The sequence below is a fragment of the Equus asinus genome, chromosome 6, assembly GCF_041296235.1.
Source record: "Equus asinus isolate D_3611 breed Donkey chromosome 6, EquAss-T2T_v2, whole genome shotgun sequence".
In the NCBI taxonomy this organism is placed as follows: Eukaryota; Metazoa; Chordata; class Mammalia; order Perissodactyla; family Equidae; genus Equus; species Equus asinus.
In genome coordinates, this window is record NC_091795.1 from 29,856,581 (window position 1) to 29,882,618 (window position 26,038).

The 26,038-nt window shown below is 53.1% G+C and overlaps 1 protein-coding gene across 10 annotated transcripts; it reads left to right on the forward strand.

The window, feature by feature from the left end:
• The first annotated feature begins 4,557 nt into the window (after positions 1-4,557).
• Positions 4,558-24,922, forward strand: CAPG (capping actin protein, gelsolin like). Of its 10 annotated transcripts, none has more exons than XM_070511874.1 (11): positions 4,558-5,010; positions 11,127-11,182; positions 18,720-18,755; positions 18,939-19,111; positions 19,212-19,366; positions 19,569-19,736; positions 21,038-21,187; positions 21,565-21,657; positions 22,175-22,307; positions 24,084-24,172; positions 24,741-24,922. In XM_070511874.1, exons 3-11 carry the CDS (start codon positions 18,733-18,735, stop codon positions 24,804-24,806), a joined length of 1,050 nt encoding a protein of 349 aa, XP_070367975.1. In that variant the 5' UTR covers positions 4,558-5,010; positions 11,127-11,182; positions 18,720-18,732; the 3' UTR covers positions 24,807-24,922. The 10 variants fall into 10 exon arrangements, with proteins under 10 accessions (XP_070367975.1, XP_070367974.1, XP_014708313.1 ...); XM_070511873.1 differs by lacking the exon at positions 4,558-5,010 and adding an exon at positions 8,407-8,526; XM_014852827.2 differs by lacking the exon at positions 4,558-5,010 and adding an exon at positions 10,319-10,589.
• The last annotated feature ends 1,116 nt before the right edge of the window (positions 24,923-26,038 follow it).

Genomic DNA, 26,038 nt, shown 5'->3' on the forward strand with positions numbered 1-26,038 from the left:
TACCTTATGAATCCTGGCTTCCATTCACAGAAGCCAGATGAGGCCTTCCCAGCTTCCCTTGCAGCTGGGGTACAGGCATTCTGCCAGTCAGATGCCCGCACGCTAGACTGAGTCTGAAGCAGGCACCAAGAGCCATCCACCCTGGGGAGGTGGTGACAGCTATATCCTGTTTCCAGAGGCCAAGGGGGCTGAGACCCTCATGGCACCACCCAGGGCCTGGATCAGCTGTGTTAGCAAACGGTGGTGTCTGTGCCCAGACGTGCCTCCATTAGGCCAGCTTGGCGTGACTTTTGGGATTTTGTTCCCGCCTGGTTCTCTGGCCCTCCTGGAGATGCAAGGAGCTACAGAATATTTTTATAAATTGTTTTTCAGCCTAAACTAGCTGGGTCAGTTTCTCTGAGTTCCAGTCAAGAACTCTAATTCAGAGATGAAATCGTAGCATCATTTGGATCACCACACAGATGCCAAGAAGCCCAAACCGTGAGGTCATGCATAGGTGTCTCCTGGGAAGGGGAGACCAGGTAGAAATAAGTGCCATAGCTTTATACTTCTATACTCTTGGGACATTTTTATGACAAGCATTAACTATTTTTATAATTTAAAAAGTTAGTCAATATAGATAGAAAGAAAAAAGAAGAGGGAAAGGGGGGGGTGACCTGGATCTCAAATATGAGGAAGCACTGGGAGAAGGATGTCCTAGGGGAGGGCAGGGCCCTGGGAGTGGGAGGCGGGGCCAGGGGAGGGGGTGGTGTGGGGCCACCACAGGACAGCCAGGTTTCCCTCCACCAGGGAAGCAGGGGGAAAGGTGGGGAAAGCCAAAAGGGTGCTGATAATACAAGGATTCCTCTTCCAGGGGAATGGGAATCTGTAGGGGCCTAGGGTGGGGTAGAAAGAGGGAAAGGAGAACTTGTTTTTTTTTGGTGAGGAAGATTGTCACTGTGCTAACATCTGTTGCCAATCTTCCTCTTTTTGCTTGAGGAAGATTGTCACTGAGCTAACATCTGTACCAATCTTCCTCTATTTTGTATGTGGGATGCCACTGCAGCATGGCTTGATGAGTGGTGTGCAAGTCTGCCCCTGGGATCTGAACCCGTGTACCTCAGCCATCAAAATGGAGCACACGAACTTAACCACTACACCACCGGGCCAGCCCCAGGAGAACTTTCTGAACGTGAGGTTAGGGCCAAGTGGTGGCATGGGGCCAGGCCTGAACCCGAGGGGACGGGGAGGGGAGAGCTGGGACTGGAGAATAAGGTCCTGTGAGGGGTAAGGAAGAACGAGTCCTCACGATATTTGTACCCGAGCAGGTGGTCAAGTTAGAGGCCCAAGAAGTTCCTAGAGAAGGGGGCTGGGGCCAACTGAACGCTGTCTCTGGTTGGGTTAAAGTGAATGTCAGGGACAATCTTGAAGGCAGGTGGTTGGCAGGAGGGAGGGAAGGGACCCTCCTAGGCTGATGAATGAAGGGGATGTTGGGGCTGGTTTAGCACAAGCTGGCAGAGGCCCCTGCGCCTCCCAGGCCTGCTGATTCAGCTGACTCTGGTGGCAGCTGTGATGGGCTGACAGACAGAGGGGCGAACGGACAGACACGCTTCCAAAGAGAGTCTCCAGCCCCTGTGCCTTCCTGGTGCATGATCATTTATTGCTGTAGCTTGAGAGGTTTGTGACAGACCCTCCCTCTACGTCCCCTGAAAGTAGATACTGAGCTTGCTGTGGAGTTTGTCTCTGTGTTTTCCTTTTTCTGCTTTCATCAGATTCTCCAAGGCTCAGGGTCAGGGCCTGAAGCTGAGGTTGGCCTTCTCTGGCCTCCAGGGTAAAGTGCACAAGCCGGCACCAGCCTGCTTCCCTCTGCCCCTGCCAGGGTGGTGGGCCTCTGTCCCCAACACCATGCCCTTTTTTGCAAACTGCTCACCACAGATTTGGTCATGTCACAGCTCTGCCTAAAACCCTTGAGCGACGCCCCGTGGCTCCTTGCATGGAGACCAAACACTTCTTGCTGCCGTGTAGGATCAGGCCCCTACCTACTTCCCCAGCCCGGCCCCTCCATTTTCCCACAGACTCACCCACACTCAGCTTCTCTCTGTGGTTCCAACATGACTGGGGCCCCAGGTGGCCCATTCGGCACCCTGCTGACTCAGGGAAATTTCAGTTGGAAGAAATTTAGTCCTCAGACAATACAACAAAGAGGGACGGCACTTTTAATGTATAGTAAAACAAAACAAAAAAAAAAAAGGAAAAAAGGACTCTCCTATAAGTATATTTAAAAAAAATAAATTTTTTTTACCAACTCTCCCAAAATCCACTTTCCTCATGTCTGCAACTGGCAATGCCCTCTTCCCAAACGGTGTGAGCACACTGTCCTGCCCCTGACCACCCCCCCTCCCGTCCACCTCAGCTCCTTATTGTGCAGATCTCCATAGTTCTTTAGCTGTCATTAAACTTGATCCATTAGCCCACCGTCCAGATTCCACCCAGAAAGAGCCCAGGAGGTTTCCTGGGATGTGGGAACCTGAGTAAGTTTGGCCAGGGAGGGGGCTGCGGACACTTACAATGTTACGTGGCTTCTTTCATCCCTTTCTAGTCACACACAGGCTCCTTCTTATCTGGGACTGTGGACTGGCCATTCTTCTTCTGGAACACCCTGGTCTCTTTCCTCTCTCTTCCTTCAGGCCACAGCTTAAGTGACCCTCAGCAGGGGCCCCAAACCAGGGCAGTTTGTCCCCCCTATCCCGGGCCACTCTCAGGACTCGCACCATAATTCAATCTACAGGTTTATTTCAGGTCTAGATTGTAGACTCCCACTCGACTGTAGGCGCTCTAAATGGGCAGCGAGGGTGTCTGTTCAGTTCACGGCCAAATTCCAAGTGCCCGGCCCACACTTGGCACATTGCAGCCTCTCAAAAAATATTTGTTGTAGCTGCATATGCAACTCTTACTCATTCTTCACCGCCGGCTCAAAGCCCCCCAGCTCTCTGCAAACATCCTTGGTCTCTCTCCTCTGAAAAGGCCCATGGCTTGCTCCTTTCCTGCCCAGTGGACATCAACCACCAGACCCAGGCTGAGCACATTGTCTTGAGGCCCTTTCCTGTTTATCTGCAACAACCCCCTTGTCTAGATGCAGATGGAGTACCATGGATTCTTCTCTGAGTACCTTTGACCGACCTTGCCCTCACTCTACCGGGTCCTTTCCTTTATTTACCTTCTTGAGTGGGGGAGGCGGCATCTATTCCTCTTCCCCCCGCTCCCCCGCCCGGAGCTCCATCCCCCCATTACTCAACCCCCCAACTCCTCTTTTAGGCTTCCTTCTTCAGCTCTGAGCCCGGGAGCCAGGCATCTCGTGTTCCTGCCGCTTCCTTGTTCTTTTCTCCTAGGACTGGTGAGCCGAGACGGTATGGAAAACCGGCCTGGCCTTCTACCTCCCCCTTCGGAGAGACGGGGCACTGCGGCTCCATCCCCACATCCTTTCCTACGGCTGTGGAGGGCCCTGAGATCATTGTCCCCACCTTTACCCACAGAAAAGCTGAGACTAAAGCGGAGATGGATGCTGGGCCTTGAGCCAAGGCCATCTAATTACGTACACAGGACGAAAACCCTCAGTCCCCTCACCCCCGCCCCGGCCGCTGTCAGGACCGGAGCAGTTTTTCCACGGGAAAGGGCGACGCCTGGTGGTGAGGTAAAGCCTAGCGGCCTGTCCCTCATTCCCAGGACTGACAGAGGAAGGGGCGTGGCCTGCAGGGCCAACGACACCGGCTTTTATTATCACCTGTTATTGTTGCAAGGACCTTGGTTTGAAAATCGGCAGAAATCTGTGAAGTCCAATATAAATGCAAGATTTTAAAAATATGTACAAACAATATTAAAAGGCAAAGATAAAAAGTCAACCATAATTCCATCAAAGGTGGAAGATATTTTGAAAACAATGAATTTCGGTTTATAAATTTTAAACGCCAGTCTTAACAAACTTTTATTGAAAACATTCACATGCTAAGGATTTCTCTGCTAAAATGGGAATCTCGCCGTTGCATCAGGATGCGTAACCGGTATAGAGTCAGACATGTCCCTGTATAGAATATGTATGCTCCTGCGTTGCTCCCAAGGCCCTGAAGAGGAAAGAACTCAACTTTTGGTGCACCTTACCCTTAGCCACTTCCCCTATAATGGCCTAATAATACTGCCCTGTGACTTTAACTGCACCCTGCCAGCTGGACCTTCAGGAAACAGGGTTAGGCATGGAACGGTTTAGGCACATTGCAGGCAAGTCACACAGGCTCTTACTGATTCAAAAATCTGGTACGAAGCCTGGAACGCAGAAGCTGGCTGTTGCAGGAGAGAATAAGATCTTATTAAAGAGTCCAGGAACTGGGGCAACAGCCCTCTCCAAGTTTCTATGGTACCTATCTCTCGTCTCTAGGGGCAGAGGAGCTACTCAACAAAAGGCTGCTTGTCTTAACAGAAATACTTGGAAAAACAGCCTTTGAGAACTTGCCAGGTGGAAATGAGCATGCTTAAAGACCACCTGACCAGTCGGTGTGAACCCCACTCCTGCTACCAAGGGATTCTGGGTGATCTACTTTGAATATCCTTTCTGGAGTTGTTTTTAATTGCTCCAAGATTAAATGGAATATTTCTAGGAAGTAGCTGGTCTCCGTCTAACTATAGAAGAAAGAGATCTCACTGACATTACAGGGTCACGGCTATACCTTCCCAGAGTGGCTGTTTTCCTACCTACCTTGATGATCAGGGACACAGGAGTACATGACCAGATCAGAAAGTGTAAAAGCTGAAAATGGGGTTGGAGGCAGAAAGTTCAATGTGTTGCCGGCCACTGTGGTGTCACTGCTCCCGATACAGGTGTAACCTGAATCCCCGCTTGGAAGCCAGAAATCAGCTGAGAAGAGGCTTCGGGAGAAAGACTGCCCTGGTCCCGGAGGGTGGAGGCAGTGGGGCCTCAGCACAGTTCATCCACCGAGCAGGCGGGACCCCTGAATTCCTGACTTGCACTGAAGGGTTTGGGTAAGTCCCTTCTGTAGCACCTCAGAGGATCCTTGTGCAACCTGGGAAATTACGACAAGAGTTCTGCCGCTTGACCCTGATGTGTGAACAGAGCACTTTAAGGGAGCATACCGAATGATTGTGCCCTGGTTATTACTTCCTGGCAGCCCCTCAGCCTTACCTGGCTCTGCCATGTAAAGCTGACACGAGGGCGCAGGACGTTGAGAGCGGTCAGATACCGTGGCCCGAACATCGGGACCTACATCCCAGGACACGGAGGACCCAGGCCCTCCCTGGGCTTCGCCAGGAGACCTGCAGGCCATACAGGGACCCTAACCGGCTTAGTCCTGCCTCAGGGTCCGGGCTGCTCCTCCCTCCAGGAAAAGAGAGTTCGTTCCAGACGATGGAGGAGAGGTCGGGGAGGCGCACTCTGCGTCCCTCCAAGGCGGCTGGCCCAAGCCCCCACGCACCAGCCCTTTCCCCTGCATCGCCCGCCTCGGTGGGAGGGCGGGCCGGGGCTCAGGTCTGCGGAGAAGGGCTCAAGCCAACGACCCCACGATGGAGCAGAGTGTGCTGGGGCGGGGGGCCGGGCTTGCGGGGAGGAGACCTCCTTCCCCCTAACACGGTAACCCCCACCGGTCGATGGGGATCCCACCACGCCGGAATCGCTCTTCCGGTCGGAGCGCCCCCCCTCCCCGGAGCCCCGCCCCGCAGCCCACTGCCTGCTGGGATTTGTAGTCCACGGGGGACGGGGCCAGTATGGCAGGCGCGGCGTGTGTGTGTGTGTGTGTGGGTGTGTGTGTCAGTCAGTGTGTTCCGAGGTCTTCTGTGGCCTCCTCATCCTCCTGACCTCGCCCCTGAGGGTACCCTAAACCTGGGCTTGGCACTGGGAACGCAGACCACTGCTCCCGAGGCCCCGCCCCGCTGTCCACTCCTGCTGGGATTTGTAGTTCGGCTGGGGCTCGGGCCTGGGGGCGGGGGGAGATGGGGTCCCACCCGAGCCCGCCTGTGTGCCGTCCTGGTTCCTCGTTCTTCCTGCGGTCCCTGGATCTGCACAGTAGGCCTGGCGCCGGGCCCTCTGGCCCTTCCCGCCGGCCCGCCGCCCCCGCAGTGCATCAGCCGCGCCTGCAGGACCCAGCCGCTCGATGGGCGAACTGAGGCATGAAGAGGCCCGCGCTCTGGCCGGGGTCCGTCCTGGTGTCGGCGGAGCCAGGCCCGAGTGGAAAGGCCGGAGAAAAAGGCCGGAGTGAGGACGTGGCCTGGGAGGCCCAGCCCAGGCCTGGTGGCGCCTCTCAGCTCTTTCGAGTCTGCGATCAGTGGTGTCTCAAAATGATGAACAGACTCACTCAGGATTGCCTGGGTGCATTACAGCTGATTACCTTACAGGGTTGACAGATAAAATTTTTATTTGCCAAATTTGGCAACCCTACAGAGGGAGCCCAGGGAGGGAGGAAGGCTCTCGTGACCAAGAAAACCAAGAAATGGGGCGACTCGAGCCCACAGGTTTGCTTCGGGGGTCAAATAAACCGGGTTTGTGCGTGGTGTGTGGGTGGGGAGTGGCAGTGTTTTGAAACCGTAAAGCTAAGGGCGTAGGTGAGGTATTATCATCGTCAGGATCTGAACTGGGAGCACTGGAGAAAAGGCTCTGGGCCTTCAGGAGCCCGGCTCTAAAGGGGAAGGTACCCTTATGTGTGTTACCTGAGTGTAGCTGAGTGTTACCTGAGTGTAGAAACATGGAATCTCTCTATTTTTCTTTTTAAAGTCAAGGATGGAGTCACCACTCAAAGGTTACAAAGCCCATTTGTTTAGTTTGTTGACAGCTTTATTGTACAATTCACTGTTTTATCTGCAGAGTTACACAACCATCACCACAACCTAATTTTATAACATTTTCATCACCCCAAAAAGAAACCTGTACCCCTTAGCAGTCATCCCCTCATACTCCCCATCCCCTCCAGCCCTAGCAACTGCTAACCTACTTTTTATTTCTGTAGATTTGCCTATTCTGGACTTTTCATGAGATCATGTAATGTGTGGTCTTTTGTGATTGGCTTCTTTCACTTAGCATGAGATCATGTAATGTGTGGTCTTTTGTGATTGGCTTCTTTCACTTAGCATGAGATCATGTAATGTGTGGTCTTTTGTGATTGGCTTCTTTCACTTAGCATGAGATCATGTAATGTGTGGTCTTTTGTGATTGGCTTCTTTCACTTAGCATGATATTTAAAAAATTCATCCAGTTTGTAGCATGTGTAGTATCAGCACTCTGTAATATTTTTGCCACTTTTTGTGAGTCTATATTTTTTGAAATAAAACCTTTTTTTTCCTTTTTTGCTGAGGAAGATTAGCCTTGAGTTAACATCTGTGCCAATCCTCCTCTGCTTTATATGTGGGATGCCACCACAGCATGGCTTCAAGCGGTGTAGGTCCATGCCTGGGATCCAAACCCATGAACCTGTGCCACTGAAGTGGAGTGCACTGAACTTAACCACTAGGCCATGCGGCCAGCCCCAGAACTTTTTATTTTTTTAAAGCAAGATGTCTAGAGGATGAGCAGAATTAGCTCCTTACATGTGAAAGGACTCAGAGCTGGCAAAAGAATTCAATGCAGAGAACAGGGTGGGCCTTGGGAGAGGAGGAGGCAGAGCAGAGCCTGGAAGGGAGGCAGGGGCCCATCTCAGCCCAGCACCACCTGGGGAGGCTGTGTGCAGTGAGGGTTGGGAGGGCAGGCATCAAGTCCCACCACCTGGCTTCCAGCCCATCCTCTGCCACTTACTAAGGAGGTCCTGGAGCAAGTTATTTTGACCTCACTTTGCCTCCATTTCTTCATCTGTAAAATGAGGATAATAAGAGGATCTACTTTAGAGGGTAAATGGGGGATTAAATGAGAAAGTCATATAAAGACCAGCACTCAGTAGTGTTAGCTCTTATCATGACCTTACAGTGATGAGATGATGAGGACCCAGTGTGACCCTGGCCTTGAGTGGGTAAACCTGTCCTCTTGTGTCCTTCCTGGGGACCAGCCCCTCCTGCCCCAGTCACTCAGTGCCCTCCCCACCACCACAGTGCTCCACCTGATCTCCTGCTGGCCCGCTCATTCATGCTGTACTGGACAGTCCCACTTTCCCAAGAGGTCCCTGAGGAATTCCAGGGTGCCACTGTCCAGGATGCCTGCGAGCACCCAGCAGTGACTAAAAAAAAAACCAGCAAACAAAAGACTTTCGAATCTTGAGCTTTATTCAGAAAATATGGCCTTCCAGACTCCTGGCCGTTCCTCAGAGCTAGTTGAAATGGTCTAGAAAAATTCACTGCAGATTAAAGGCTAGAAGCATCCGAGTCAATGCCTTCAGAGGAATATTTTGGGGAATTTGATGTTGGAATTTTTAGGTATTGCATCAGATCCCCATCAGCCCCCGAGGCTTAGGAAATGCAACAGCTGTTGGATTTCCTCGCCTGAGCTGCCCCTCTGGACTGGAGTCAGAGGAGCCAGAAGGGACTCTCCTCAGCGAGTGGCTGCATTTTACAGACGGGAAACAGGTGAAGAGAGGGCCATAGGGCAGGGGAGGTAGAAGCCAGGTTGGGAACTCACTCAGGAAGGATCCTTTGCAATTTCAGAAAATTCTTAGCCCTGGAAATCAGTCCATACCTGGGTCCACCGACACAGAAGCAGAAAGCTGGCTGTCCTGGGAAGCCCCAGACCCTTGGCCAGAGCCCAGGCAGCCAAGCCCGGAAGTCAGTGTCTGATGCCTCCTTTTCCTGGTTTCTTTCAGCCAGATGTTTGTCCTAAAAGCAGGAGTTTATTAATAATAATGATAATGGCACCTCGCATGCATCCAGGCCTTTATTCTTTTCAATGAGCCTCCCATAGGTTATCGCATGGGATCCCCACAACCCCGCAAGGCAGGAGGGCTGGGTTACTGTCCTTGCTTCACAGGCGAGGAACCCGTGGCTCAGGTTTAAGTGACTTTCCCAAGAGGCTGGGGCAGTACTAGAATGTGGGGATTTTGCCCTCTAATCTGTTAATACATTCAGTAAATAAACTTTTGAGTGTCTCTTACCTGCTGGGTTCTCTGCTGGGTGCTGGGGTCACAAGGATGACCTGACATGGTCCCTGGGCTGGAGGAGTTAACAGTGTGGTGGGGAAGGCACACAGGGAGCAGATGATTGAAAAAAGTGGTGGTGAGGGAACTTTCTGGGGGTGTGGAAGGGTTTTATGTCTTGGTAGGGATGCAGCTTACATGGGTGTTTGCATATGTCAAAACTCATCGAACTCTACACTTATGATTTGTGCATTTCACTGTAAATTTTACCTAAAAAATGCAGAAAATGGGCATGCTCTGGGAGGACGATGCCTAGCAGGGCCTGGGCAGGGCCCAGCTGTCCTGAAGCAGGCTGGGGGCCCACCAGGTTGCCCATGCACACAATTCCGACTTTGCTAGTGGGGTGTGTCTGATAGGTTCTTCCCAGCGGCCTTGATGCGCGGGGCACCTGGGGAGCAAGGAGGAGGGAGTCAGGAATCACTACCCATTGGAGGACGGATATTTAAGCTGGGTCTGCAGGTGAGCAGTTGGTCAGAGGAGGGTGGACAAGTGGAGGAAGGTTGGTTTCTGAGCATTCCTCAGTGGAGTGTGGTTGCCAGTGTTGCCCAGATGGAAAGGGAAAGAACCTGACTTGGAATTGCCTGCCTTACCCCAGGCCCCATCAGTGGGCCTCACAGAAACTCATGCTGGTTGGGATTTTGGAAGCTACTTCCCAAGAAAGGAAAAAGTCCTCTAACCACCGTCTCAGGGCGTCAGGGCCATGTCCTGGTCCTGATGCCTTCTGTCAGCAAACGTCTTTCGGGGTTTGCCTGCTGCTCATGGCTCTCTCCACTCAGAAGCCAAGGAGAAGTGCAGCCCATTTTCTGGCCAACTCACTTCCAGAGCGCCTGGCCTCCTGGTGCAGACGCTGGCTGGCCTGCTTGCTTCCGAATAAAGAGGAGAAGGGTGAGATGTTGCAGGTCTAGCACAGCTTGAAGCCAGACCATCCTGGATTAGAATCCTGGTTCTGCTACTGAACCGGCAAAGTGACCTTGGACAAGTCACTTACCCTCTCTGAGCCTCCCTGAGACTTCTTCATCTATTAGCCAGAATAATGATGGTAGGTATAAAGACTGAACGAGATCACGTTTAAAGTCCCCAGAACATAGTAGGCACTGAAGGAACAGTGGCTGTTGCAGCTCGACTGAGGCCAAGGATCTATCAGTTGGAGGGGCTGTGACCCCTGCCATCCTCTCGCGAAGTTTCCTCATAGCGAGGTTGTCCGTAGCTTCCCGGGTACCCGCCCCAGTCTCCCCAGGAGGGAGGACAGCGAGGGCGGCCTCAGGCCGGCCAGGCCCCTCCCTCGGACCGGCGGCCTCCTCCTCGGGGGCCCCTCCGCCCCTCTCCTCTAAGGGGTGCACCCGCGTATCTAATCTCATCGCCTAGCTTCCTGTAGGGAGGGGCACGATAGGGCGGGTCCGTGCTACAGAAATGCTGTATTTTACTCCATTTGGGCCAAACTCTGAGCGTTCCTGCCGAGGGAGACCGGGAGACCGGAGCGGGAGGGAAAACGTGAATCTGGTAAAAAAACAAGTGTGAGAGTCTGGTTACCAGATAATGTCCTTAGCGTGTGCATTCTTTGAGTTCCAAGGCGCTTAAGATTCCTGGGTTGAGTGACCTGCTCTTTTGTTTCGCTGTTAATTTGCACATCTCTTTTTATTTCTGTGGCGATTGGGGCCACCTTTAGCTAGGTGAGGTTCAGATTTGGAGAACAGTGACTCCCATTGTCCTTGTGCCCTTGGTCGGTGCACAGAGTCCGGAACTTAAGAGCTACCCTGGTTCTGCACCTGTGTAGACCGGAGTCACCAGAGTCGATGAACCTTCCTAGGGTGGAGGCTGGGGCAGGGAGGAGTAATCTGTTGTTTAACTTTCCATCCCCCTGTGGCTACACAGGCCCGGGGGCGGGGGTGGCGTGGCAGGGGCATATACTGAGGTCCCCTAGTAAATTCTCATCGTTGGGAAGAGAAAGAAGTCTAGGTTTATTGAGCATCTGTCATTTGCTGGTTAATTTTACGATCTCATTTAATCTTCACATTGATGTTTATGCCCATTTTACAGATTGGGCACAGGGAAGCTCCAAGAGGTTCAGTCACTTGCTGGAGGGAGCGCAGCCAGTAAGTAGCTATACTGTTCCATTCTTTCCACTCCGCCGGGTTATCTGGCCAGCCTCTGGTCCTCACGGGGACAGGGCCCTGCTGGGACTTCAACTCAGATTAGCCTATTTTTTTTTCCTACATTTTATTTTTCCTTTTTCTCCCTTAAACCCCCCCCCCCAGTACGAAGTTGTGTATTTTTTGTCGTGGGTCCTTCCAGTTGTGGCATGTGGGATGCCGCCTCAGCGTGGCCTGATGAGCGGTGCCATGTCCGCGCCCAGGATCCCAACTGGTGAACCCTGGGCCGCCGAAGCAGAGCTTGCGAACTTCACCACTTGGCCATGGGGCCGGTCCCCCAATTAGCCTATTTTTAAGGCCAGCAGTTTGGCCATGGAGACACTCAGATGCCGCCTACAGTTTGTATCCTTGAAAAGAACATTTAACTTCCCATCTTGCTCTGGTCCAGAAATTTTAACACATGGATTGATTTAGTGCCACTGCCTGCACTGCTGCCCCATGGGCGGGACCTTGACCCTGAGGCTGAGCCTTATCTCTGACTACCCTGTTGACCAGCCCTGGGCCAGAGTCCCGGGCCCGGGAGCCGTGCATGACTGCATAACTGGGTGCTCACTTCCCCTGGAGCATGCCCAGACTGTGCTTCATCCTTCCTCATGGATTCAGAAAAGAATGGAAGGCTCCCTTGCTCTGCCTCCCACTCCCTGGGTGACTGTGGGCGAGTCACTCAGGCGTCAGTATCCTCCTCTAGAAAGGGAGCAAGTGACTTGGACCAGACTAGCTCTGGGGTCCTATGATGTGATGTAGGCAGGCTGCCATGGGTCAAGCCAGAACCGCTGTTACTCGTATTGCTGTCCCTTAGAGGGCGCAGTGCTGAGACTGCGTGACAGTGGACATCAGGTGAATGAGATGCTGATCAAGGGTAGACTTGAGAGGCATTTGGCATGCAGGCACAGCCAAGAATGGTTCACAGGCCTCAGCCACTCCCTCAGAATGGAGCTTCAAAAAAAATCAAATGTGTGCATTCAGGGGAAGGAGAAAGACAAGTCAGGGGAGGAAGGAAAAGTCATTGCAGAGGCAGTGACCCCACCCAGGAAGTGTGACTAACCCGGTGGAGGCAGGGGCTGGGCAGATGTGCCTGCCCAAGGCTGGTGAGTAGGGGACGTGGCCAGTTGTGGCTCTCCTGTGGCTCTCCTTGCAGGTCCAGCCTTAGAGATGCTGACCCTGGCCTGCAGCCGGCGGAGACCACTGCGGGGAGGCCCCAAGCTGGGGTGGACCTCCAGCCTGCCCGCGGGTGCCTCTGAGGAGCCAGCCTGGCAGCACCCACTGCTCGCCCTCAGTGCTGCTCTTCCCACCAAGGCTGCCAGCCTCCCAGCTCTGTCCGCCCCCTCCTGTTGGAGGATGGGCTGGGGAAGGAGCCAGGGGTGGGGCAGGAGAGGGCCAGCCCAGGAGGAGTCAGAGAGATGTGAGAAGCTGGGGTGGGGCAGGCTGGGAGGAAGCAGAGCTTGAAAAGCTGAAGGAGGAGGAGGAAGAGCTGCAGAAAGGTGAAGTGGGAGGGTGGCTGAGGGAGAGTGGCCCCCGGGCCTGGGCTGATCCCGACCCTCTCAAGTGGGCAAGTGAGGCCTGGCTGTCGGGGTGTGGAAACAGAGACTCACATTTCTGGAAACTGCTTTGTCCAGGACTGGTGTCCCCGAGCCTGCGGTCCTGGCAGCTTTACGCCAGGACCCAGGTATTTTATCTGACTGAAGCCTCGAAGCTGCCCTGGGGGGTGGCTGGGCTGTGCTCAGGACATTGATGAGGAGCTCCTGGGTCAGGGCTTGTCCTGGCTTGTATGAGAGTTGGTGCCTGACCTCCTGACAGAGGCCACCGCACCAAGTGACCGGACTCCTGAAGGCCCTCAGCCAGCCGGGAGCTGCATTCCGATTTGGCGATACTTGTCCCTGGGGCAGGACTGTGCTGTGACTGTAGTTAGGTGGGCTGGGGGTGGGGGGGCTGTTGAAGAGGGCTCCCCCCCCCGCCCCCAGCAGGCCTGGCATTTGAATTCAAATACAAGGGGCACAGTATCTGAATTATTTTGCAAATTTAGCAAGACTCCAGCCAAGGGTCTGGCCAGCTGCCTGGGGTGGGGGTGGGGGGCGGGAGGAGGAGGGATGTGAAGGTGGAGGAGGGCAAAGGGTGGGACTCCTACTTGTCAGTGAAGGAGCACTGGCCCAAGAGTGCCTGGACAAGGCCTCTGGACCTAGCTCCTGAGCATGCCCACATCCAGACTAGGAGGACCCCGTGTCGTTTCCAGTGCTGACACACTTCCCTCCACCCTTTCTTGAGGAGAGGGGCAGGGGCTGTTTCATTTCACAACTAAGGGCAAATGGGGACAGAGAGGTGAAGGGACCTGTTGGGGACCAACGAAATCGGTCTGAGGAGGGCAAAGGTAGCCCGGAGGACTTTTTGTCATTCTGGCAGCTGTCAAGCGCTGCCTTCAAGGTATGCGTAACAGCGACACCCCCACCCCACCGCAGGGTCCCCCAGCGTGTCCTCAACCGCCAGGCTCCTTCCTAAGTCAGTGCCATGGGACAGCCAGCAGGGCACACATCCTCGCCCCACCCCTAGCCCCGTGGCAGTCCAACGGGAGCCTCTGCTTTCTGCCTCCGAGTCTGCTCCAGCCTGCCCCGTCCGTCTGTTGACATCCTGCACTAGCTGTCAGGCTCCCTCTGGTCTAATAATTGGAATTAATTCCTAATAATTGGAACCCAGCAAGTCCAGTTAATTAAATGCATTCTCTGAGCACCTGCAGGGTGCCAGGCTCAGTGTGAGGTTCCAGTTAGATGGAGAGAGGCAAAATACAGTGCCTGCCCCAAAGGCCCCTTCGGTCCAGTAGGGGAGATGGGCAGACCCGTAACTCACTGCACTAATCACAGAGTGGGGAAAAACAAAGGCTTTAATGTAAAGGTATAGAAGTGGCTGCCTCGTGAGGTGGTGAGTTCCCCATCACCAGAAGTGTTCAAGAAGAGGATGGTGAGGGGTGCTATAGAAGGGGTTTCTGTGCAGTGGGTATGTGTTGGGAGGTGGATGCAGAGCAGGATGAGATAAACATTAAGGCTCCTTCTAATGCTGATATCTGTGACTGCGTGACATTCCCCACGTAGGGGAAGTTTGTCTGCTGTCCCAGTGGGTGTGATGGCTCTCAACTTCACTACCCACTTGAGCGAGACACGGGTTGTTCTTCATTTCTGTGTCGTGGCTCTCAACTTCACTACCCACTTGAGCGAGACACGGGTTGTTCTTCATTTCTGTGTCGTGGCTCTCAACTTCACTACCCACTTGAGCGAGACACGGGTTGTTCTTCATTTCTGTGTCATCCCTCCCCCACCCCCGCATCCTGCCCAGTACCAAGCTCCCAGCATAGACCTCAAATGGAATTGAGTAGACCCTGCCCAGGGCTGCTTGAGGAACGCAGGGTGTCAGGCGTGTCCCCTGCTCTGGTTGAGACATGAAGCTGTCAGGTCCTGCTGTAAGACAGCCTGCAGGCAGGGACTGAAGTAAATGCTCCCAGGTGAGAGGGCTGGTAGAGCTCCCAGAGGAGGCCAAGGCCACCAAATGTCCTGGCAGGCTCCTCAGACAGCTGGGGCTTGAAATGGGCCTGGAGGGGCGGTGGGGCTTGGATGGACATGACGGTGGAGGTGTGCACAGAGGACGCTCAGGGAGCTATGGGCTGTGGGCTTGGGCTGGGGGGAGAGGAGAGAAGGAGAGGCCGGGGGTCAGGAGGGGACAGTCACTGGTGAGAGCCTGGAGCAGAAGGCTGGAGGCAGGACTCTGAGCAGGCAGCAGCCTGACCCTGCCTTAGAGTCACCTGGAACGTCTCCAACACTGATACCAGCTCCACCCCAGAGTCTGATTTTCACTAGTCTGGTATGTGCCCTGGGCATTGGCTTTTTTTTTTTTTTTTTTTAGGAAGATTAGCCCTGTGCTAACTACTGCCAATCCTCCTCTTTTTTTGCTGAGGAAGACTGACCCTGAGCTAACATCCGTGCCCATCTTCCTCTACTTTATATGTGGGATGCCTACCACAACATGGCTTTTGCCAAGCGGTGCCATGTCTGCATCCGGGATCCGAACTGGTGAACCCCAGGTCGCTGAGAAGCGGAACATGTACACTTAACCGCTGCACCACCAGGCCAGCCCTGCATTGGGCGTTTTTTAAAGCCCCCCAGTGATTCTAATGTGCAGGCAAGTGTGAGTTGCTGTTCTGGACAGAGTTAACTGGCAGCATCAGAATCACCTGGAACATATGTTCAAAATGAGGATGCACAGGGCACACCCCACACCTGTGGGCTCAGACTCTCCAGGCCTGGGGCTTGGCACCCCTGTTTTTATAAGATCCTGAGGTACTTCTAACGGGCAGCCAGAGTGGAGAGCTGGAGTGATGAGGGAGCAGGCAGCCAAACCCCGTTCATCAAACCCTGCAGTGGCTCTCAGAGGGGCCCCGGCATGTGGGCTGCTTGCGTTTGAGTTACGGCCAGAGCTCTTACATCAGTAACACAGAAAAATAGGAAAGCTGACAATTGACCCTCTTAGTCACACCATCTCCATTTCCGAGCTCTCCCCACTGACTTGGGCTTTGGGCGGCCGCCTCCCCACTTCAGACCTGAGTCACAGGCTCAGCTGCCTGGTGCAGGGGATGTGGGCACAGCATGTGACTGACTCTCTGTAGGATGGAGAAACTTGAAAGTTTCCCTCCCCCAAACCTCCCCCTCCCTGCCTCCCTGCTTTGCGGGAAGTGTGGTTCCAAAAAGTGCCTTCAGCTGTGTTGTAATTTAGGCATGGAAAACCGAAGTCATAATTCATGTGGTAATTTACATCCATTACCGCTGCTCGTGTCTCCCTCTGTTTCTTGCTCAGTCAACACCCACCCACCCATCCCCCAAAGATTTCCCTGCTTCCCCAGCCCCCAAGAATCTCCTAGTGGTGCCACTTTGCCTCTTCACCCTGAAATTCCCCAGGCCCTTTTAGCCTGTGTCCCTGGGACTCACATTACTAAAGTTGGTGTGGTCTCAGCGTTTTAAGCCAAAAGAAGAAACCCTCTAGTAATGGGAACATGTGAAAGAGACAGTGAGTGAAGCTGTAACTTCTGCATTTGCTGAAAAAGGTAATGTTTTTTTTTAAATGCTTGCCTTTAGCTTTTTTTTCCCCCTGAATTAACTTTTGTCCAAAAAAGGTTGCTCCCACTGACCTACAGAATAAAGGTGATGTTCATCATCCTAGCATTTGAGGGGAGCTGGGCATACAAGCGTGATAGCTGATGCCTGGGAATGGGTGAGATTCCCCAGGGAGGGAGTTTAGAATTAAAGAAAGCGCTAAGTCTAATGTTAGCTGTAGGCTTTTTTTTCCTTTTGTTTGTTTGTTTTTGGTAGATGCCTTTTATCAGGTTAAGCAAATTCCCTTCTATTTCTAGTTTGCTGAAAGTGTTTTTTTTTTTTAAATCAGGAATGGATGTAGAATTCTGCTAAATGCTTTCTCTGCGTCTATTGAGACAAGTGTATATAAATATATATATTTATTGTCAACAAAAATAATCCATAACCAATCTATAAATGAAAATTTGGGAGAGTTTATTCTGAGTTAAAATCTGAGGACCATGGCCTGGGGCCTTTCTTCCCCGAAGGAAGAAAGGGCACTGAAGAAGTGGGGTGCACAGAGTGGTTATATACCCCCAAACAGGGTGTTTCACATATGATTGAAATGTCCCTTTTACGATAGTCGGCACAGTGGATTGATGGAAACAGTAGGTAGGTCTGCCATCTCGGTGAACACAGCAGGGTGGCAGGTCTGTTGTCCCAAGCTGGGTGGTCACAGGCAATCAGTTCCTAGCCTAAGGAAAGATGCTTATCCTTAAGGAAATGCCAATGTGGGGGGAAGTTGCACCTTTATCTCAGGGGCCTTTGTTTTTGCCATAGGAAATGTTTTAAAGCAGATATGCAATGCTCAACAGCCACAGTCACGCCCTTTTGGAAAAACAAGGTCAGGCCGAATTAGGTTTATACCAAATGGCTTCCTCATGTACTCCAATATATCCTATTGCTTGCCATTTTTATTTGTCATTATTTAGTTTAATAGGGTGGGTCACATTGATTAATTTTCATATGTTAAAACCAACTTTGCATTCCTTAGATAAACCCCGTTTAGTCATAATATTCTATCCTTTTTATATATCACTGAATTCCAAATGCTAAAATTTTATTAATATTTTCTGTGTCTATGTTCATGAGGGATATTGATCTAATTTTTTAATTTTCTTTTCTATAATATATTTGTCTGGTTTTGTTCTGTCAAGATAATGCTGGCAGCATAGGGTGAGTTGAGATGTTCTCTCCTATTTTCTGGAAGAGTTTGTGTAGAATTGGTATTATGTCTTCCTTAAATTTTTGGTAGAATTTATCTGGACTTGGAATCTTTTTTGGGGGAGAAGTTTTTAAGTACAAACTCAATTTCTTTAATAGCTATTAGAAGGATTCAGGTAATCTAGTTCTTCTTGAGTGAACTTTCATAATTTGTATCCTTCAAGGAACTTGCCCATTTCATATAATTTGTTGAATATATTGGCATAAAGCTTTTGTAATATTCACTTTACCCTTTGAATATCTGTAGGATCTGTGGTGATGTCATCTCTCTTGTTTCTGTATTGGAAATCTGTGCCTTTTCTTTTTCCTAATCAGTTTGACGAAAGGTTCATTCATCAATTTTATTGATTTTTTTTGAAAACCAGCTTTATTGATTTTATTTTTTTGTTTTCTATTTCTTTTTTTAAATTTTTTTTTTCCAAGGAAGATTAGCCCTGAGCTAACATCTACTGCCAATCCTCCTCTATTTGCTGAGGAAGACTGGCCCTGAGCTAACATCCATGCCCATCTTCCTCTACTTTATATGTGGGATGCCTACCACAGCATGGCTTGCCAAGCAGTGCCATGTCTGCACCCGGGATCCAAACTGGCGAACCCCAGGCTGCCGAAGTGGAATGGGTGAACTTAACTGCTGTGCCACTGGGCTGGCCCATTATTTTTTTGTTTTCTATTTCTACTCTTATTTGTGTTTATTTTCTTCTGATTATTTTGGGTTTAATTTACTTTTCCTTTTCTGATTTTGTTTTTATGGTGGAAACTGATGTTGCTGATTTTAGACTTTTCTAATATAAGTCGTTATTGCTTAAAGAACTGTATCCTAGCCTCCTGCAATACCCAGAGTTAGAGGTCTGGAAGCAGGAGACAAGTGTGGCTGAGAGGTCACAGCAAGGGGAAGACACTGGCCCAGGAGCCAGAGACCTGGTTTTCACTGGCCTCTCACTAGCTGTGTGACTTTGGACTTAGACTCTCTGAGCCTCACTTTCGTTGCTTGTGTGATGGAGCCAAGGATAATCTCCTCTTGGGCTCTTGAAGATGAAGTAGTTGATGAATATGCAAGTACTTGGCCACCTGGAATGGCCTCCCCAGACCAGTGTGAAGGGTGATTGTCATGACATTTGTAATAACAATGGCTTCTTCTGTCTTTCCAGATCTGGAAACAGCATGTACACACCCATCCCCAAGAGGTAGGCTATGCACCCCATCCCCTTCCCCCCCCCCCCCCCCCCCCGCTTCTTCATTTCTAAGGGCTGCCCTTCCTCGCAGCTCCCCTCATCCCCACACTGCATTCCCCAGGCCTGCCCAGGTCTCTGTGCTCGGGTCCACTCCTCAAGGGCCCTGGCCACTGCCAACCCTCTCCCCTCCCACAGCGGCTCTCCATTCCCAGCCTCAGTGCAGGATCCCGGCCTGCACGTATGGCGGGTGGAGAAGCTGAAGCCAGTGCCAGTAGCACGAGAGAACCAGGGCATCTTCTTCTCTGGCGACTCCTACCTGGTGCTTCACAATGGCCCGGAGGAGCTCTCCCACCTGCACCTGTGGATCGGTAAGGGAGCTGGGGGAACTGTTGGTGGCCTGGCTCGGGCAGGGGCCAGGGCTGGGATGGGTCTCACAGGCCTTGCCCTGCCACCTCCCACCTTCCCCAGGCCAGCAGTCATCCCGGGATGAGCAGGGGGCCTGCGCTGTGCTGGCTGTGCACCTCAACACCCTGCTTGGGGAGAGGCCTGTGCAGCACCGCGAGGTGCAGGGCAATGAGTCCGACCTCTTCATGAGCTACTTCCCACGTGGCCTCAAGTACCAGGTCAGAACCCACCTCTTGGCACCCCGACCCTGTGAATTTTTGCAGAGCCAGCTGCCCTTCCAGCTGCTTCTTACCCTGCAAAAGGCCCAGACGCCCTCGGGACTGGGTCCTCCCCACCTTTCTTCCCATCTCCCAGTGGGCTGGGGTATGGAGGGGTCCCGGCCTGCCATCAGCCCACTCAGGCTGGTTGTCTGGGCTGCAGGAAGGTGGAGTGGAGTCAGCCTTTCATAAGACCTCCCCAGGGGCCACCCCAGCTGCCATCAAGAAACTCTACCAAGTGAAGGGGAAGAAGAACATCCGTGCCACCGAGCAGGCGCTGAGCTGGGACAGCTTCAACACCGGAGACTGCTTCATCTTGGACCTTGGCCAGGTGGGCGGACAGGACTGGTCTGAGCACGCTGTGTTGGCACTGTGTTATAAAAGGGCAGGGACCAGGAGGCCAGGGGAAAGGGAGAGAAGCTGAGAGGCCCGTTCCAAGTGGGATGCTCCAGCCATTAGAAAACATGCTTATCTTCGAAACCTCCCTTTGCCGTCTAGCTTTGGTCTCTAACACTGGAGCCTACTCTGTCCTCTTGGAGCCTTTGTGCTCTGAGCTAGCTGCCTGCCAGCCCATTGGTTAGTTTATTAACTCATCCATTCACTCAGTGAATCTATGATGCCTGCTCTGGGCCAGCACGGAGACTACGAATTGCTTGCCGCTGGGAGGCAGCCAAGAAGGGCCTGTCACTTGCCGTCATCCACAGCAGGATGTGATGAGGGCTCTAAGAGAGGCAGCAGCATGTGCTGGGGGAGCTTGGGGCAGGGAGGGGCTCCCTAGGCTGAGCCGAAGCCATTGTCCCAGGTAGGTGCCATTTGACTAGACCTTCATGGAGGGGAAACACCATTCCAGGCAAAGGAACAGGTGAGCTGAGGTCCTCGGCGGTGGAAGCATGGTGACAGCAGGGAAGGGTCTGGAGACGGTTGACTGGCACCCAGGGTGGGGACAGGAGCAGTGAGAGCGAAAATTGTTAAGGAAGGTGAGGCCCAGGTCATGAGGAGATTGACTGATCGCCTGAGGAGTCTGGACCGCATTTGTGGTGCCAGAGATTTCGGGCAGGAACATCCACCAAGGAGCTCCTGGGAAGGAGGACTAGAAGCAGTGGGATGGAGGCGGGGGCCAGCCGGGGGGAGAGGTGGTGAGGGCCGTGCCTGACAGGGGTGCAGCAGGGAGTGCGAGGTACCGGCTCAAGGATGCCGTTCACCCATTTCATTCATTGAATAAATGTTGATTTTGTGCCTAAATATGTGCCAGTCTCTGTTTCAGCACTGGGCATACAGCAGTGAACGAAGCGAAGTAAAACAAAACACAGCATTCATGCCCTAATGAAGCTTACTTTCTAGGCCAGGAAGATAGATTATAATCAAGATGAAGATCTTTAAATATGTGCTGATAAATGATGCGGAGAAAAATAAAGCAGGAGGGAGATGGGGGGCTGGGCAGAGAAACACTCTTGCAAAGAGTTGTCATTCTCAGAGAGGCCTCTGCACCTCCTCCTGTCTTGCTTCAGGGGACAGTTCTTCAGACAGACCCCCCCCCTCAACACAGACACACACACACACAGACACACACATACAGCCAAGGGGCAGGATGAGGCAGCTGGCCCTAACCTGAGCCTCCCTACTTCCATGCAGAACATCTTCGCCTGGTGTGGTGGAAAGTCCAACATCCTGGAGCGCAACAAGGCGCGGGACCTGGCCCTGGCCATCCGGGACAGTGAGCGGCAGGGCAAGGCCCAGGTGGAGATCGTCACTGATGGAGAGGAGCCTGCGGAGATGATCCAGGTTGATGGGACATTTGGGTGGGTGGCCGGGAGCCTCTGCTTGAAAGTCCCGAGAGAAGCTGGAGAAGCTGGGGTCATGAGGGTGGTCAGTGGAGGATGGTGGGGGTGGGGGCATCTGGGGCGCTGCTCAGGGCTGTGACTAGCTCGCAGGGTGCCTTGGTGTGATTCAGCATTGTGTACCCCTCTGGGTGGGTGGACCAGTGGCCTGGCAAGTGGGGTGGGCTGGACCCAGCCTCACTCCCCTCTGTGCGGTGCCCTTGTGCAGGACACAATTTGCCTCACCAGAGGCGGTGGCCCTGGTTATGATGGGTTGGGAAGGTCCAGGGTAGGTAGGTGCCCAGGAATCCATGGAAACCTGGCCTGCCCTGGCCCCTGCAGGTCCTGGGCCCCAAGCCTGCTCTGAAGGAGGGCAACCCTGAGGAAGACCTCACAGCTGACAAGACAAATGCCCAGGCCGCGGCCCTGTATAAGGTGGGCACTCAGGGCCCGCTCTGGGACCAGGCAGGGGTGGGAGCCTGGTGCATGGGGTGGGGCCTGAAGGGAGAGGAGAAAGCAGTGGGAAGGTTGGGCTGGGCACCAGGGTGGTTTATCCCTGGCTTGGAGTGAGAGGAGGATGGGAAGTGGACTGATGTTAGGCCCTTCTGAGGAAATAAATGCCACTTTACTTCCGGCCCATTCTTGGAAAAGGAGATTTGAAGCCAATGCTGAGCTTTACCTTTTGAATTCTTTGCATTTGTTTGTAATTCGCAATCCACTTAATTTCCAAATGGATTCACGGCCTCTGCAAGCTGCCATGATTGAGGGTGGGGCGGTGAGTGGGGGCTGCCTGGGATTTGCCGGTCAATTCTTCCTCCTTGTCCCGTCTGCTCCTTGGGCCTGGGGTGCTGGGTGGGGGCCGTGGCGCAGGGAGGCGGCCTGCTCCTTGGGCAGAAGTTAGGGCTGGTGTTGGGGGAGGAGGGTGGGATCTGGCACTGCCTGTCCTCCCCAGGTCTCTGATGCCACTGGACAGATGCACCTGACCAAGGTGGCCAACTCCAGCCCCTTTGCCGTGGAGCTGCTGCTGTCTGACGACTGCTTTGTGCTGGACAACGGGCTCTGTGGCAAGATCTACATCTGGAAGGGTATGTTTGGCTTCTCCACTCCGGCCTGAGACCCCTCTGGCTGCTCCGACCCAGGCAGGCTTCCCATTGGAGGGCCAGCCTGCCTGGCTGCTTTCAAAAGACAGCCTCAGGGAGCCTGCATGCTCCGGACCTTGAGGCTGAGGGTTTTCTCTTTGCTGTTCCCACCCCCTAATTCTAGGCAAAGGTTCTGAAACTTCAGCATGCCACAGAATCACCAGAGGGCCTGTTCAAACAGATAGCTGGACCGAGATTCTGATTCACTAGGTCTGGGGTGGAGCCCAAGAATTTGCATATCTAACTGGTTCCCAGGCCTTTTGAGGATCTGTCCTAGAGCGCTCCTGAGCCTCCAGGGCTGCTGGCCCCCTGATCCTGCCATTCTGCCTCGAGGTGTGAGAGAGAGAGATTTTAGCTAAATTAAATCTCACTTTATGCAGTGGGTAGTCAACTGGTAGAACTAGTTTTTCCAAGAGGTTTCATTGGCTGGGAATAGAAACACTGTTGTGCAGAAGCCTGTTTGCTTGGTTTGACTCTGAAAATGGTGAAACAGAGCTCAGAGCCTCTGAGTGATACTGGGAGCCATTGACGCCACCATGCTTGCCTTTTCTTGAGCCTGGCTCATCTCCCTGACCAGCTCATAAACCTCTTGAAAGCAGCAACATATCGTCTGTAGTGTCTTGACGAAATAGTATTTGCTCAATGACTCTCTGTGGGGTCAACCAAGGCCCCAGCCCCAGGCTAGTCAGGAAGAGAGAGAAGTAGTAGGTGTTCTAACCATAGCTGCTCCTGGACAATAAATACTCTTGCCCTGGGGAAGGGCCTGGAGCAGCAAGCAGCATGGCAGGTTTCTAAGAGTGAGAGAGTGTGGTGTGTGTTTGCATGGTGTATGTATGTGGTGTGTGTGGGGGGGGGGCGGAGGACTGTGCTGCTGGAGCTCCCCTTCCCCTCCTGCCACAGGGAGCCTTTTCCATGGAACCAGTTCCAAGCATAGGGAAGTCCCCAGACGCCCATGAAAGTGTATTTAGCCTGAAGCAAAGAATGGAACCATTTTGGAAAGAGAAACCAGGGGAGCAAAAACAGGAAACCTGGGAGCTGGTCCGAAGCTGGTCAGATCAGAGAGGAAGGATACAGCACATTCATTCCGGATACATTGTAGCAACTGGACTGTCATAGCCTGGCTGGAGAGCCAGCCACAATTCACAACATTGTTTCCTTGGAAAAATGCCTTAAGCTGGAGCACACTTTGCATTAGAGGGATGGCCTGCAGAGAGGAATGGATGACTGGTGGTCTTCCTTTTTATAAACTCTTCGTCGGCATACCCATCAGGCCAATGTTGGCTATGTGGCCTTAGACGAGTAATACCCTGGTAAATCACACCCTTTTGTCCTATTTAGTTTTACACAAAAGGCTTGATGATAGTGCAGCTGACAGACTCCAGAGGCCAGGGGTCCTGGGCTGGGGCCATGGCTTTAGTGTCTGATGCCGGAACACTCGCTTTCCCTGAGGATCCCTGGGGTCCTCGGCCGAGCAGAGGTTTTGGTAATGAGAGCAGCAGAAGAGCAGTCTCTATCTGCCCTGGAGCTGCCAGGTGGGGAGAAGTCTCCAGGGGCTGACTCCACACCTCCAGAGAGCTCCTCAGCATTCTTAGCACCTCCTGGGCCATTTATCTCCGAAGCTGCCAGCTAGTCTGTGGAGCCCCTTAAATTTCTTTGAGAAAAATGGGATGCGAGCCAGAGAGGGTCCCTGTTCTTTTAAAAAATCTCCTTCCTGTGATCCAGGGCGAAAAGCTAATGAGAAGGAGCGGCAGGCGGCCCTCCACGTGGCTGAGGACTTCATCTCCCGCATGCAGTACGCCCCAAACACTCAGGTGAGGAGATGCCCTGGGCCCAGACTCTCCTCCTGGGGCCTCCTGCTCCTCATATGGGACAAGAAGAGCAGGAAGGCCCCGGGCACAGTCAGGAATAGTCAGGCTTCCCTACCAGACCCATCCAGTGGGAAGGCCCTTCACAATCCTTCACCACTGAAAAGTACATGTTAGTTTCTAAGAGGATGTTGGGCAGCACTCCCCCGGGAGCCAGGACTGCCTTTTGACAGCATGTGCTCCTCCTCTGGCCCACTGTCCCTAGCTTGTACCACCCCTCCTCACCCCGCATGGTGACTCCACAAGTTATTCCAAAGCAGCTGATAAGGCTCATCTAGAATTGGGGCGTCTGTCAAACTGTGCACCCAGGTCCTTGAAGCAGTCTGTCTTCTCAGCCCGTGTCCCTGTTATCTTCCTTCTTGTCTCTTGGCTTATCTGGAGGAGCAGCCCCGGCCTGGATGGAGTGCGGACTCAGGCCTGGTGCCCAGCACCCTCCTCCATAGCCCTGGCCTTCCCTGGCGGAGGCAGAGGTGGCATTCTTGTGAACCAGACTTCTCCCCTGCTGTCCCCACAGGTGGAGATTCTGCCCCAGGGCCGCGAGAGTCCCATCTTCAAGCAATTCTTCAAGAACTGGAAATGAGGGTGGGTGTCGTCTGCCTAACCTGCTTGCTCCTCCTCTGGCTGCCTGGTCAGTGCCAAGGAGCACCCGCGGATGTTCAATAAAGGAGACAGGTGCTTCCCCGCTCTCTGCCTGCACTGCCTGCGCTGAGCTAATCCTCACTGCCCCACTATTCCCCCCGGCTCATCCCCAGGCTGGGGTGGAGGAGGACCCGGTGACAATTCCCTTCTCCAAGGGGCCAGAGCTGGCTTCGCATGTAGAGGCAGAGGGGCCAGGAGCCCCAGCAGGCCTGGCAGTGCTGCTGTGAATCCAACAGGGAGGTGGCACAGTGCCAGGCCTCAGGATCACTTTCACCAGGGTTTCAGTTCAGTCTCACATTCCCACTGGGAGAACGTTGTGGCAACCGGCTTGGGATGCATCTCCGTTCAAACCAGGACTTCCTCACATGCCCTAATAAACCATCACTAGGCAGCTTCCCAATGATGTATGCTCGCCAAGTGAGAGGACAGCTTTCACTAGAGTGCAGAGGTCTGGCTTGTCACTTCATAGGGACACTGCATGTGTGTTAGGCTGATGCGCACAGGGCCACTGTGGGGCCGTGGGAGAAGCATGGGACTAGTGTCGAGTCATGTGTTCTGGTTCTCACCCTGCCTCTGTTTCATCCTGGGCAAGTTGCTTTCCCTGTCCAGGCCTTAGTTCATTCTCTTGTATAATGGGGTGGTGGCTGGAATATCAAAGAGGTTAGATAGTTAACTTGGGGGGAGAATGGAATAGCCCCAAAGTGGTCCCGTGCTGGAGGGTAAGAGCAAGGCGGGGCTGTGTAAGCCTGGACCAGATTCCACAAGGCCTGGCAGGACTGCAGCTGTCCTGACCCCCCTCACCCGTGGGCCCTAAGGGCTAGGTGGCTTCTGAGCTCTGACATGCTGGATTCTTCCATCCCAAACAGAAATTCTAATCCAATTCATTCTATAAGCTCCCCTGTGTACCCCCCCAGCCCTTCTCTCTGCACAGAGCTGTCCAGTCGTCCACCTGACAGCCACACAAAGAGCACGTGCCAGGGAGGAGTTTCAAAAGGGGAGAGAGGGGGCTGGCCCCGTGGCCGAGTGGTTGGGTTCATGCGCTCTGCTTCAGTGGCCCAGAGTTTCACCAGTTCAAATCCTGGGTGCTGACATGGCACCACTCATCAGGCCATGCTGAGGTGGCGTCCCACATGCCACAACTAGGACTCCCGACTAAAATATACAACTATGTAC

Coding starts and splice junctions, on each gene's coding strand:
- CAPG (XM_014852827.2), top strand. CDS start 10,500: ATGCTGTATTTTACTCCATTTGGGCCAAACTCTGAGCGTTCCTGCCGA. Junction 19,367..19,568: donor CACGTGGCCTCAAGTACCAG/GTCAGAACCCAC, acceptor TCTGGGCTGCAG/GAAGGTGGAGTGGAGTCAGC. Junction 22,308..24,083: donor CAAGATCTACATCTGGAAGG/GTATGTTTGGCT, acceptor CCTGTGATCCAG/GGCGAAAAGCTAATGAGAAG.